At 28.4% G+C, this 16,061-nt stretch overlaps 1 protein-coding gene across 1 annotated transcript in view; it reads left to right on the top strand.

Moving 5' to 3' along the window:
• The first annotated feature begins 3,209 nt into the window (after positions 1-3,209).
• LOC119607211 (cytochrome P450 4c3) overlaps positions 3,210-16,061 on the top strand; it is a 29,854-nt gene continuing 17,002 nt past the window's right edge. Inside the window, exon 1 of the mRNA XM_037961034.1 lies at positions 3,210-3,834. Coding sequence (XP_037816962.1) covers positions 3,600-3,834 — 235 coding nt within the window. The 5' untranslated portion in view covers positions 3,210-3,599. The remainder of the gene's footprint in view (positions 3,835-16,061) is intronic.

Here is a 16,061-nt window from a genome sequence, read left to right as displayed (position 1 = left end):
TTTTGATTTTCCTAATTAATTAAAAAAATTTATTTGTAAAATTGATAACTGTTTGATAAAATTTTATCAATCTTAAGATTATATTCAATTTACAATAATTAATTTACGGCTGAAATTTTATGGAAGTGTTGTCCTAAACAGGGCTTTTGAAATAAGCTAGGATTACATAGTACCTTATGTTTAACAGAAGTGTCCCACCTTTTTTCCTAATTTTTTTATATTAATGAAATAATGTAAATCAGACGACTAGATCTATAGTTATAATCTTTTAAACTGTTAAAAATCATTTCTGGCCATGTTTTATTAATCAAATTTAAACATAAACATTAAGTTTTTCATATTAAAATATTTTTTTTTTATTTATAATAAAAAACCGGTTAACCGATTTTTTCTGAATTTGAAAAATATCAACCGGTTTTTTTTAAATGTCAACTATTCGAACTATTCGAAAACCGGTTTTTGGAAAATGTCGAATAATCGATCACCCTAATACATATATATGGAAAATTTCATGTCAAGTGACACAATTCAAAAAATCGATTTCGACGAAATTTGCACTAAAGTTAGTACTATTGGATAGTAGGCCAGAGGTTTTATTCAAATGAGTGTAACTTTTCACCTATTGGTCCTAGCAAAAATTGTCTAAAGGAGTTAGATAGTCTTTTCTTCATTCTTTTTTTTGCTCAAAAGAAAGCTTAGGCCATTGCCTTTAAGAGCATTGTATTACTTAGTGGTACGTGTACAGTTATGAAATTTGATACTTATAAGAAACCTTTATAGGAACTCTAATCTTCCTACCGAATTTCGGTAACTTACCCTACCCGCCATATATAAAATGGCATCGATTTTTTGTTGCATATTTTTGCATATTTTGTTATAAATGCGTAAATTGCACATTTTGCTTTAAAATGTATAATATTCTTGACCTATGTGTCTGGCCAAATCCAAATTTTTTGAGTTGGGTCACTTGACACAAGATCGTGATTATGTTAAATTGGTATTAGAGTACATTAAGCGGTACCTCTGTCAGCAAGAACCTATATATTTGTTGTCAAAAACTTAGTGCATGAAAATCCTTGCCTTGCTTATTACATCTATATATGTATATAAAAATGAATGTGTGTTTGTTTATATGTATGTTTAAATGTTATAGACTACTAAACGGCTGAACCGATTTTCTTTAAATATTCACAGCGTATTCCTGCAAGTCTCGAATAGGTAAGGGGCTATTTTTTATTTTGAAATTCCAAGATGGCGGGGAGCCACGAACATATTAAGAAAATATTAAATCCGTATATTTGAGATAATAGAACAATTATTGTCCTCAAATTTTGTTGGAGCCACTTTAGTGTCAATATGATTATTTTGGACAAAAAGTAGGCGGACTAGCATTAGGGGAAATGGCACCTCCCATATAAATTAAATACAAAAATTCGTTTATCTTGGAAACTATTACAGTTAGAATTTTAAAATTTTGCACGAATAACTTTAACATCCATTTTAACATATAAGGTAATAAATTGGCGGACAACCCATGAGGGGAGCGGCACCTCCCATATTAATTAAATACAAAAATTCGTTTATCTGGGAAACTAATGGAACTAAATTCTTTAAATTTTGCACGAAGAACTTAAATATCCATCTGAACATTTTGGAGGAAAAAAGCGGTATTTGATCCGGGGGGGCTTGAAGGCCACATATGAATTAAATTGAAAATGAGAAACTATTAGAGCTAGAATCTTCAAATTTTACTTGAAGAATTTTGACATCCATCTGAACATTTAGAGTATAACGGGCGGACTTTTAATGGGGAACTTTGCACCTCCCATATGAATTAAATATAAAACTTTGTTTATCTGTTCAACTGAACATTTTGGGGAAAAAGTGCGGGCTTTCATCTGGGGAGCTTGAAGCCCCCACTGAGAAACTATTAGAGCTAGAATCTTCAAATTTTACATGAAGAACATTGATGGGAACATTAAGAGAATAAAGGACGGACTTTCAATGGGTGGCTTGGCACCACATATATGAATTAATTACAAAATTTCTTGGAAGCTCTTATATTCTTCAAATTTTTTATAGATAGATTGGTGATAGATAGAAACAGGCGAACTTGCAATAATTTGCTTGACATCTCTCATATGTAACATATTGTAAATCTAGAAAACTATTGTAGTTAGAATCTTCAAAATCGTTAAGTGGGTTTTTTATTTATACATATTGCTTTTATGCTAGCAAAGCACACTGCGTATAGTTAGTACTGACATAAAAATACGAGTACCTATAGCGATGATATTCGATGTAAACATGTTTTTTAGAACGAACTACAAACAAATTCTAAAATTTTTTCTGGGTTGTAAAAAAGTTTTAAAATAAATAAAAACAAAGATGAGTAAATAAATAAAAAGATGATTAAAATTATACTGTTTTAAAAATGTATTGATTAACATTTTTCCAATTGTTTGGAAATGAAACAACACATAGAATAATAATTCAAACAAACAAACTTTATTTGAATTTAATTGTTTTCGCAATTTAAACAAAAACCCTGTGCAAAAGAAATCACCCTTCAAGTTAGTTTTAAGAATATTCAAAATGTTTTGACATTGGTTAAATATACAAAAATTAAAACTGCGAAAGATTAATTAAACAGTGTTACTAAATTAATCATTGTGACCGTTAAACAAAAATTAAAAACGACCTCTGAAATGAAAACAAATTCATGACAATCTAATGCTATTTTTCCAACAGTTGTTTGTTTTTTGCCTCAAACAATTATTCTCTCGTACGGTCACAATTATTTTTCAAAACACTCGTATTTTAGCAAGTAGTTGAACATTTAGATTAAAAGTAGCAAATTTGAATACATACAAGTATTAGTGCTACATCCGGAGCCGGTCTTTTGGAATGTAACAGTGTGCGCGTGTTCACAGATGGTATTTGATGTGAATGTGTAAGTACACAAGTATGTGGTATTTGTAGCTGTGAGTTTAACAGCATAACGTTAACGAAACAAATACGCGAATGTTAAACAAATGTTATGATCGCGTATGTTAGAGCCAAAAACAACGAACCACACGCTCTAAACCAACGAAATACAAAGAAAAAAAGCCAAACAAAACAAAACCAAACAAACCCAAGCAAAACATAGTCGAAATACTCAAAACAGTCGAAAATTGTTAACACTTCTTTTAAATTTTTATGCAATCAATGAGTTTTTGTTAGTTGACATTCGACCAGCGCAACCGTAACGTCTCTTAAAGAGATTTTTCGATATTTGTTTCGGTTCTTGTTGTAAAGCATCAATTAGATTAGGGTGGCGGTTACAAATTAAATTCGCCTTAAAAGTGTTCAATATAAAGCGGGTGTTTGAAAAATATTAGAAATTGTAATTATTCTATAAATAAAAAAACGTATTTAATTAAAACATAAAATTAATAAAAATAATTTAAAAAATTAAACAACAAATATTGCAATAAAATGCTTTAAATGTTTAAAACAGAAAATAAGTGAAAAATTTTACAAATTGTAACAGTTTATTTTAAACAAAATTAAAAAAAATAATAATTTAAAAGTGTTCAATTAAAAGAAAAAACAAAATGTCATCTCGTGTTATAACCACCCTTATGACTGAGAGTGTTTTACTCTCAAAAACAGTTAAATTCATTTCCGGCTATTCTCCCATAACGGTATTTTTAACTGCAGCCGTTATAATTTTCCTAGTGATCTACAATAAAAGACGCGCTCGTTTGGTAAAATTAATCGAGAAAATACCTGGTCCCGCTTCAATGCCTTTCCTAGGCAATGCCATCGAAATGAATGTGGATCATGATGGTAAATATTTGTTTTTTTTTTTTTAATTTTATAAAGTTTCATGACCTTTAACACTACTTTGAACTTAACCTTTTAATAATATTGCCATCTCTAAGATTTTATTAATTTATAACTTTGTATTGGTACAACATTTTTATTACGGTTTAATAATTTACATTTTTTAAGGTGTCAACCATTTTGACCCTGAATACTCATCAGATTTTCATTTGAATTTTTTACTCTCTCTTTTAAAGTTTTCTTTAGCATGTGTGGTTTTTTTTCTGTGAGTGATCGATAAATTGTAACACTCTTTTTCTTGTGGTTGTTGTTTACTTTGTTATGCTTAAAATGTGTTAATTAATTACTTAAATTTTATAGTTAAATTGATTGAAGCGTAATAACAATAAAAACTCAGTTTGATCTACATGTTCTGGTTGAAGTGAATACTTAACGTGTCATATACATATTGTTATTAGAACTTTTAGTTCAAAATTTTTTGGGATTTTTATGTTTGATATGTAAGCAATTTATTGTTAGTCTTCCGGTAAAGATTTTATTGCCTTTTAAAGTCATGTTTAAAATTTTAAATTGATCGATAATGATTTTCTGGGAGTTTGGTGTTAAACTATAAATATATGAGAAAATGGCATGATATAATAATATCAAGCATGTCACATAAAATGTTAATTATTTAATAACATGTTTAAGTTATTCAGGAAAAATACCGAATTTAAAAAATCTAAATTTAAAATTTCTCTATAAAAATATAATTTATGTTCTTAGCATAACTCATGGAACAGGTTATGGTTTCATGGCTTTACTGACACATACAATATACATACATGTGGGGAATTTTGTATCAAGTGACCCAACTTTTAAAATCGATTGTCCAAAGGAGGTTAGCTATTTCCTCATTGTTTCCAAAATTTTTTCTTTTTTAATTTTTTTTTCAAAATGGGCCTTTTTTTGAAGGATATAATTACGACATAATATAAAAATATTTAAATCATAAATAAGGGTCATATTTTTACGAAATTTTTAAACTGAATCCTTAAGGCTATTTTTAAATTTTCTATACTATAAATTCTATGTTCTGAATCCTTATTGAAAGCTGTCCATCCATGTGCTAAAACCAATTTTCTGAGTTCTTAGATATCTTATCTTAAAGATGATGTATCCAGAATTTCGCTTTAGAATTGGATCGAAAAGTTCATTAAATCATTAACGATAGGCCTACTTTTGAAAATCATTACAACTTGAATGTCTTAAAATAATTTAACAGTAAAATTTAACACAAATAAGTTTTATATTTATAAATAAAATATGTTTTTTGAAATTGAAAAGTTTTTAAAATTTAATTTAATTTTTTTAATTTAAATTTTTTATAATTTAGTTTTCTTCTAATTTTTCATCATACGCAATCATCCATCCCTGACTTTCCATCTTTAGGTTTAGCAATAACGAAACAGCTTCATATGTTTCATGTGGTTTTTGTTGTAAATAGCTTTGTTGTTGTATGTTGTTGTTGTCCTTATTCTGTTAACATGCAATGACAAAAAAAATATAAATTTTTAAACATATTTTCCTAAATTGTTTCGGAACTTTGTTCATAACAGATTTCGCAGATTTTAAATATGAAACTTCTCGGAAGCACTTGGATCCCAGCGATATCTGGTGTTTTCAGAATATTTATTACAACATATAGACAGACGGACATACTTTTTAAACAAAGGCGATTTCGCGCAGTTATAACTTCTTAATCATAATGAAAAACAAATAAGAAAGTATAGTCGGGCGTGGCCGACCATATAATACCCTACACCAGTTATGAATATTAAATGTGATTTATTTGAGGAGTGCGTTACAAACATCAGCACAAACATATAATACCCTTCCCACTATAGTGGTGTAGGTTATAATGAGGATAATCTGATGTGAGGGGATCAGATTCTGCACTACTCAATCCTATAGAAAAGTCTCTGGGTTGTGAAATGTTATCGGCCTGTTTTATCGGTATCGAAATTTCGAAACGAAATTCAAAACTTTTCTCACTTCACTAAATTTTTCATATAAATTGCTTTTGTATTTTTAAAATTTTGTATGAAAATATCTTCAACGTAAGGTGAAAATAAGGGGAAAATGAAAATCTAAAAATATAAGGTAAGGTGATTTCAAATATTTAAAAAATCGGTTCAAGTGACCGACATTGTTTCTAGCACAATATCAATTTCTGTTTTAGTAAAAATTTACACACAAATATATCTATTATTATATAAAAGTTATTAAAAGTTTGATTCGGAATGTTACAAATCAAATAAAACTATAGATCTTGCTTTGATCATTCTTGGAATCGGAAACTGATATCCTAAGAACTTGATCTATTATAACAACCCTGTCATGATTTAATACTCTCAAGGATGAATAAAACGCAAAATTAAGCCTAAAGATACAATAGAAATTTTATTAGTAATATGTATATGGTTGTATTAAATGTTTATAATTTATTTTGAATAAAATTTTGTATAAAATTATATCAATGTTTTAAAAACATTGAACTTGATTTTATTTCAATTGACCTCTAATATTGGCAACTAACGAAACAAAATAAATGAATAAATAAATAAAAAAACATTTTTTTAAAATAAGATAAATAAACATATAAATACAAATTAACCTTTTAGTTATAGAATATATTATTAGTATTTGTTGCTGAAAACCAATTAACCTTAAACTTGATTCTATAAAACTAATTTATTTAAAAATAAAATTAATAAATTATGCAATTCTTTTTTTATTTCACAAGAATTTATATGATTTTTAATAAATTCATTAAAAAATTATTTCTTCTATATTTATGTTTTTTATATAAAAAATAAACAAAAAACAAATAAAGTCTGTGTAATAAAATTATTTGCAGTTTTTTTCGTTGTTGCAAATAATGATGCTGTTGGGCTGAATGAACTAATGAATGGATCGATCTTTTCAAAATAAATTAATTAATTCAAATTGTTAATATGTATGTTTTAGAGTGTGTGTGTTTAATTTTTAGTTTTATTTTTTATCTCAAAATGTTTTTTATTACCCCCAGCTAAAATTATTCATTGATTATCTTTTGTTGTATTTTTTATTCACTTTTGTTTTGGTTTCAAAATGCGGAAATATTATTTAATTGTATTTGAAGTATTAAATGCAAAATACAAAAATATTTAGATTTTATTTTAGGTATTTTTTTTTTTGAATTTTTTCATCTCTTTTAATATTTTGTTTAGAGAAACTTTAAATCATTAAGGAAGTTTTGTTGCTGTTATGGTTTATTAATAATAGTAATTAAATGTGTTTGAATTGTTTGTCGGGTGTTTTTGAGAGAATTACAAGTATTCAAACTCGCATGTAGTGAGTATTTTTGATCAATTATTTTACTTCCGTTTGTATTTATCTTAATCTGAAATGTTATTTATCTTCAATTAACTTACGTTGGATTTTTCACCTTAACTAAAGAGCTAAATGTTTGAAGACAAAGGCCTTTATATAACCTTTGAAAACCGGTTGATAGGTTCAATACCTCCACCGTCAAAAATATGAATTGTTACATTCATTCCATTTGTAACACGTGCTCCTAAACCCCTAGTTTGACTTGTTTAATTAATCAAAAGTATAACTATACTTATATATTCCCGCGAATTATTTAAAACTCCCAAACAATCAAGTAATTAAAATGTCCAAAATTGTTGATTTGTTTTTATAGTGAAACAAAATTAAATAAATTGTTAGTACAATTAAACAAATGAAACAGTATTAATTTGACATATTTGCCATTGAAATATTAAACTTATACAATCTAGTTAAAGCGAATTTTAAATTATCAGAAAGGTCAGTTAGGTATACCCTATATAACGCTATATTTGAAAAGGTATTTGTGTTCTTCTTGTAACAACACAAGCCTTACTGTAATCTATTCCCACAATAATTACAACAACATCACCATCATAACATCTTTCCTTCTGGCTTTGAATATTACTGGAGATAACATGGCCCAAGGAAAATGTTACCACCCAGATATCATGATATACTTTTCTAAAAGATTGAACTGCAATGAATCTGAATCTTGCCTCAAAATTTCTCAATATCATTGTTTTGTATACCCTGTAACACCCAAGAATATTGATCCTTCACCTACCTTAAAGTATACCAATCGGCTTAGAATCACTTTCTGATTCGATTAAGCTATGTCCATCCGTCTGTCTGTGTGACCATGTATACCTTTTGCGCACTCCACAGGTCACAATTTTTAAGATAATTTGATGAAATTTGGCAGGTTCGTTCAAGGACGAAAGCTATTGCAAATGATTGAAATCGGTCAATTATTTCACCGAGCCCCCATAAAACCGGACATACCTCATAATTGTGTTAAATGTTCTACAATCTCTACAAAAATTTGTAATATTGCCGATTTCGGTAACGATCGAGCCTCATTTGACCCATAGCTTGACCTGGCACAAATAACCTTGATATAAACATAAAGCCAGCTTGACCTGGCACAAATAACTTTGATATAAAAATAAAGCCATTAATTCAAATTTTAATGAATTATCTGTAGTTTGATTACATGGACAGACAGACAAAAAAAGAGGAATTTGAAAATGATTCCAAAACGATTCGTAAACTTTCGGATCCATATTTTAAGCCGTTGCAAACATCAGAACACTAAAGTGATTGCTATAAATACAAATCAAAATTTTAATTATGGCCCATTATTACAAATTGGCAATAACTAAAGGTAGGATTTTATAATGTCGATATTTGTTCTCGTTATCTCCTTATCGTTTAAATAAGTACAATTATAATAACTAGAAACGAGTTATCTGCATATATATAATATATATTATAAAATCTTAATTTTAGTTATTGCTAAGTTGTAATAATGAGCCTAAATCAATAAAAGTTACCTATGGGCCTAAATCAATAAAAGTTTAATTTTTGTTTCCCTTTTTGATTTTTTTGTAAAATCTTTAAAAATGCCATGATCTACTGTGAAAATCGGTATGGAACCTATGTAGATTTCATATCTTCCAAAATTTAAATGAAACCTATTAAATTTACCTATGACTATATTTTTAATGTAGACTTCTTCCCACAAATCTTAAGTTAGTTTCTTTTAAAATTATTTTTCTATTTTAATTTATTTTCTGGTAAAATCTTTAAAATTACCATGATCTTGTCCGTAAAAGTAAAATTGTACTTCAAAATTATTGTTAATTTTTTATTTATGAACATTCAAGTACTGGAGAAGGGGAACATAATAAATCTATTTTATAAAATATAAAAACGCACACACAATTAGCATCATTAAATAAATAATTTATTTCAGAAAAAACAACAGAAAAAAATGAGATGAGAAAAATGTACCATGCAACATAATTGAAAAATAATTTCACATTTTTCTCCCAATAAATTATATTCAATTACAAAGGAAACAGTGGGCTCAAAATGTAGTATAATAATAATATTAAGAAAGAAGCAATACAAAAATGTTTAGATTTAAATTGTTACAGAAACTTGCCCTGTAAGATAAGGTTGTGATTTAAACAAAGATTAGCAACAGTTTCGAATGAAAAGGTAACGGTTTCGCTACATATTTAGACTTATATCAATTGCGATATCTTAGCGGTAACGGTAATTGTGCTTACTAACGGTATCTAAGCGGCAATGGTAAATTGGAAGCGTTATTTTAAGGGCAACATTAGAGAGCTGAAAGGGCTCTTCAAAAGTAATAATGGAAGCAAAAAGCTTAGAATCCGAATAATGTTAAAGTATTTTGGTTTATTTCCAAAAAGGTATTTTAGCGGTAACGGTAGTCAACCTTCCATAAAAAATTTCGATATTTTTCTTTTAAAATCGTTTTTTAATTAAACTAATGCCCTCTTTACACGAGCACAGAAGTAATATGACCTGTCAAAATTTTGTATAGAAGATTACAGATGGATTCGTATATACTTAATTTGCAATGAAACCATCACACATTGGGAGAAAATACGGATGGAAAATTTGACAGTCGTATGGCTCTATTCACTTTTTGAAATGATTAAAAAAACAAGCAAGTCCCATTAGATCAGGGATGTATTACTAAACACATACAAAAAAAGTGAAACAGCTGTTTCCATCTTACTTTGTTATTGTTATTGAGTAAACACAAAAAATATAAATCATACAACTTTTATTCTCTTTTTTGTCATACGGATGGAATTTCATTTTACTTTTTCATTAGACTTTACGCACGTAAAGTGTGATCGTGTAAACGTCCTTTTTACAGTCTTCTGGCAATTTGTTTTATTGGTTGGCAACACTTTTCTGCAAAAATGGTTACAAATTCGTATTAGGATTATATAATTTATTTAAAATAGTCGATTTTTAGTTATTTTTTGACATATTTTGAATCTTGTGCAATGTTTATTTTATAATGCTTCCGTCTTTTATTTACAAATTCGGCTATTGAAAATAGTAGTTTTACCGACTTTATTGAACAAAATTGTAAGCAATTTTGTCAAAAGTCAAAATGTCGCTATTAAAATGTTCGAAATGTCAACAATGTTTGAAAGACGATTTTTTGAACCCCATAGCAAACTTTTGTTGAAAAGATCGATAACTCGTTATTCTTGTAATAAGACAATCGAAAAATCGACTTTTCATAAGAAAGTAGGGTTTTACAAATCGACTTTCTAATAATCGAACAATCGACTTTTTGTCGAAAAAAGTCGAAAAGTCGAAGTCGACTATTTTGTTCCAAAAAAGTCGATAACTCGACTATCGTCTATGAAAAAAGTCGACTTTGTAAATAAAAGTCGAAAAAAGTCGGACAGTCAAAAAAGGTCGATAAGTCGAAAAAAGTCGAAAATCGAAGAAAGTCGAAAAGTCGGATAAAGTCTAAAGAAGTCGAAAATAGCCAAAAAGTCGAAAAGCCGGAAAAAGTCGGAAAAAGTCGAAAAAAGTCGGAAAAAGTCGACTATTTATAAAATACTAAAAGTCGACTTTTAATTAAATGAAAAAAGTCGAAAAATCAACTTTTCATAAAATGCAAAAAGTCGACTTTTAACTAAATGCAAAAAGTCGAAAAGTCGTTTCAACTATAGAAACCTATAAGAACGTGTAGCAAGAAGTCGACGAAACGTTAAAAAAGTCGACGTCGTTTGATCATTCGACTTTTCTTTCATTAAAAGCGAGTTTTTCGACGTATGTATGTTAAAGACGACTTTTTCTAATTTTGTCTACTTAAAGAAAGGCGAATGGTCAAAAAGACGACATTTTAAACATTGGAAAAACTCGTACGTAAAGTCGACTTCTTGCTGCGTGAGTTTGGCTAAGTTTTTGTCTTAATATAAAGTTTTCTTTGTTGTCGGACGACTTTAGTTGGACTCCATTTATACTAACAATAATTTTAACGCATTCACTATTGTTAGCCACTGTATGCCAAATACATTACTTAATGGGGTCTCCAAATAATTTATTTTTAATTCAAATTTTATTACTACTTAGTACAACATTGTTTGTACTTTACTTAATTTAAATTTAACAATTTTTATTATCATCATTATTATTATTATTTTTGTTGTTGTTGTTGTAGCTACAAATAATTATTCAAAAATAATTGTGTAGGCTTTTTAATTGTTTTAATGTCTACAACTACTATTTTTGTTTAAATTATTTATTTATCATCATTATATTGTTTTAAATGTTTGTTTGTTGTGCGTGAGAAAAAACTAAGCCGTAAAATAATAACAACAACAACTACAACAAAAGCAATAAATTTCGATTTAATTTTTTATTATATTTTAAATTTGCCACTTAAATATTTGTTTGTTGTTGTTAATGGTTAATAAATTTAAAAAATGTTTTAAATTTGGAGTTTTTTTTCGTAAAAACTTTTAAGGTAAATTTGTACCACTATTTCTTGTTGTTGTTGTATTTTAAACAAATAATATTGTTTGTTTTATAAAAAATATTGAAAAAACACTAAAAGATTAAGCAAAATAAAAAAATCGGTTTTTTGACAGTTGGCGTGTGGTTTAGAATAATTAATGTGGGAATATTTATGGATTATTGCTAATTTGTGGGTGTATTTTTTGTTAAGATTCTACATAAAGATTTCATAAAATAGTTGTTAATATTTATTTTAAATAAACATCCATTGATCCATTCATTAATAACATTTAATAATGCCGTTGATGTGTGTCAATTTAAGGAAATAAATTGTTAATGGAGCAAACAATGGAATGAATAAAATTTATAAAATTCTTAAATGCATTTTAAATAAAAATAAAATAAATATTCTGGCTTTATTTAAATATTATTTATATTATTATTATTTTATAAATAACACTAAACTGCTAATATTTATTGTGTGAATTGAAATGTTTATAGAAGATTTGTATGTAGGTTTGTTCTTAATCACTTCATTTAGTAAGAAAAGTCAAGGTTATTGATTTATTTTATTTATAACTAATGTAAAAAATATTTTGTTTATTTATGCAATTAATATCAAAAACTCTGGGGATATCTAATAAATATTTTAATATCACAAAAACACACTCTTTTTACACATCAAAAACTAAGTCAAGAACCTTATTTGTTAAACGGGTTTGTAACAAATTGTTAAACCATTTATTTGCTCTTAAATTATTAATCATTAATAGCACATTTGAATCAATAACACAGGGCGACAAAATTTTTAGCTCAGATACCGTAGTATACTACCATCACTTCTGGGATTCGAGATATCGTGTCCTGAAATTTGAAAAAACGCCATTTTTGGCCCTTTTTGAGACGTTATAACAGCGTCAAGGCAACTTTATCTATAAAATGTTGTATGCCATCTGCCATCTGTCAGCTTTAAAATAAAGGCTTAACATCTGAAATATCTTCCTTGTTCTTCCTTCCCCTCTCACTGTAGTAAAGTGAGGTTTAAATACCATGAACATACTAAAAGCCATGTGTTTTCATACTTTGGGTGTAGATATCTCGAAGAAGCAAGAAGCTATGTCAGATATTAAGCCTTTATTTTAAAGTTGACAGAACGAACTTTCAGATGGCATACAAAATTTTATAAATTAAATTGTTTAGACACGTTTATAATGTGTCACAAAGTGTCAAAAAATGTCATTTTTTCAAATTTCAGGACATGATATCTCGAATTCCAGATGTGATGGAGAAAGTCTGATTTCAGATTCGGACACAGAAAAGTTTAACTTAGTCTCAGGGTTTCGACTTTTTTCAAATTTTGTCGGCCTGTGTAATGGATTTTCAGTAACAGTTGTATTCATTTAAGTATTATTTGCAAGTAAACAATTAAACGATACTAAAGTATACTTTTATAAGGATTGAGATTCGCGCTATAGTTAAGACATTATAACCTTTAAGAGTTTGACCTATGTTGTATATTCTTCAGTCATCGTGATATGTTAACCTAAACTTAGAAAAAACCAAAAATTTACAAAAGCTGAATTTTGTATACCCTTCACCTTCGTGAGAAGGGTATATACATATAAGTTTGTCATTCCGTTTGTAATTTCTATAATGTTCCGATCCACCCTATAAAGTATATATGTATATTCCGAGTCCTTATAGATAGCGGAGTCGATTAAGCTATGTCCGTCTGTCTGCCTGTTTGTTGAAATTAATTTTCTGAAGACCCAGATATCTTCGGGATCCAAATTTTCAACAATTCTGTCAAACATGCTTTCGGGAAGATCGCTATTTAAAATCAGCAAAATCGGTTCATAACGGAGATATGAGCAAAAATCCAAGACAACCTCTGAAAATTTCATCAAAAATTTAGATTTTTCGTGCATGCAGAGACAGAATAATAAACAAACTACAACAATACACCTAATCATAAGGTAAATATTGTTATTGTATTAATTGTTAACAAAAAAAAGTAAAGCAAGAACAACAATTGCGAATGAAGCAGTATGTTGTTATTGGCTAGAAACATGAAATTTAGTATGTAGACCCCGGATTATGTGAGAACCTATAAAAAGGGACTTTTTGTTCTACAAAAGGTACTTTTTGAAATCGGATTAAGCATTCCAAAGTTATTCAGTCCATTGCCAATACCTGATCCAATCTTAGGGGTTCCAAAAAAAATTAAGTGTATTAGTTATGGACCCATTTTACAGGTCATTTAAACCGTATTTAAGGGTAGAACATGTAATCGGAGTATTAAGAAAAGCAGGGCTATTTGTTTTATGTATTTTGCCCAAATTTAGAATCTTAGAGAACACAACAATCGGAAGTATAGCAGTACTTAACTTTGTTTGAAATATGAGGACTATTTCATGAATAAACATCTTATCAAAAACTTAGTAGGATGTAATGATAAAGAAATTTGTATAAAAAAACAAAAATCAAGCCCAAGAAATATCAACTACCCCGTCAACTTGTTCAGATTCCAACTAAGAATATTACTACGAAGTTACCGAATTAGTGGCCTCCGGTCTACCAGACTGGAACACTATACACCACTGGTTAAGGAGCGCACAACAGGCCTGATAGAGGCCTAGGTGTATTACTTCGGATTTGATATATCCTACTTTCAAACTAACTAACTACCGAATTATTTCCCAAAAACAATCTTATTTCATATCTAAAAGAAAAGGTTTCACTTTCTGTTATGAAATCCCAATATTAAGGTCAATTCTACAGTATAATGACGTTTAAATGACGGTAAATTTTTTGAGTCTAACAAATTTTCTACTAGATATATATATTTACACAAATCAGTGTAAAAACCGTTATGTAGACCTTTTCACAAGTAAGAAAGTATAGTCGGGCATGACCGACCATATGATACTCTACACCAGTATAAGTATATCTAAAATGTGTATTATTTTTAATAACAAAGCATTTCTGTTGAAATTTGCCTTATTTCGATATATTTTTGATGAAGCTCAGATTTTCTGAAAGAGGTTATATAGTTTGGGATTAAATTCGTACAGATCCTAACAAAATTTAGTGAAAGGATTTTTTTGACATAAATAAAAACTTGTTATGCCGAAATACAAGTGTTTATAAGGGAATTGAAGACGTTTAAGCCATTTCAAGAGGGTGACTTTGTAGGGGGCTATGGTCAAATAAGAATCGCAGTATCATTTATGATTATACATATCTATAGATGAGCCTATTTTTATAGAGATATTGGTATTTTTGTCATAATTATGAGCTCCAAAGCGCAATTTCGGGGGTGAAAAAATGGACCGATATCAAATAAAAATAATACGTTGACCAAATATAATCGAATTATCTTAAAAAGTGCGACATGTAGTTTGATTACAAGGTTTACTTGGACAGACAGATGGCTTAATCGTCTCAGATAATGATTATGAGCCGACTGGTTTACTTGAAAGTATAGGTATAGGACCATTAATTAATTCTATACGTTACAAACATCAGCACAAATTCAATATATCCTCCCTACTAAAGTAGTGTAGGGTAAAAAAAACTACCAACAAGTAGTTCAACAAACAATAATATAAATCTAAACATTTGTACTCACTCGCATTCGTTTGTATGTATCTACAAGTACTGCGACTTTTGAAACTGCTGGATAAAAAACAGTTAAGAGAGAGGAAAAAACACCATTTAATAAATACAAACAAAAAATTTAAGACTCGTTATAAAGACCGGGTGAAAAAAGCAAAAAAAAATGTATTATGATTTATATTTATTTATCACTTTTTTCATAAAACATTTTTTGTTTGTTCCGAGTCATTGTTAGGTGGGTACTTATAAATGAGGGACAATAATTTACTTGGAATTAATAATGATCATCGAACACTATTTGAATATCCATTCCAAAAAAGTTCTTGAAGTAAAACTTTATTATTCTGAGAGAAAATTTTATGACGTCTGGTCTATCTTTCTGTTTATTAGAGAAAATAGACAGCCTAACGAAAAGCAAAATCCGGTAGGACCTAAAAGAAGGAATATAGAAAGCTGATATTCGTCATAAAACTGTAGCCCAAAAGTCTCATAATACTTTGAAATTATATATTTAATTCGATTGATGATTCAAATCCAACTAATAAACATAAGAGTTTATTACATAGTTGGAAATTTAAAACTTCTTCATTAAGCACCATCCTAATGTATTAAGTTTATTCGTGTACTTTACTACACCTGTAAATTAGTGTTTGTTTTGAAGATTCATAACAGCGGACGCAAAAAAATAATCATAAAAAAACAACAACAACAATCTA

This window comes from Lucilia sericata, unplaced genomic scaffold, assembly GCF_015586225.1.
Source record: "Lucilia sericata isolate MDLA Ls3-8-SP2 unplaced genomic scaffold, ASM1558622v1 Contig000677F_arrow, whole genome shotgun sequence".
Lineage (NCBI taxonomy): Eukaryota > Metazoa > Arthropoda > Insecta > Diptera > Calliphoridae > Lucilia > Lucilia sericata.
This window is presented reverse-complemented; position numbering and strand designations above follow the sequence as displayed.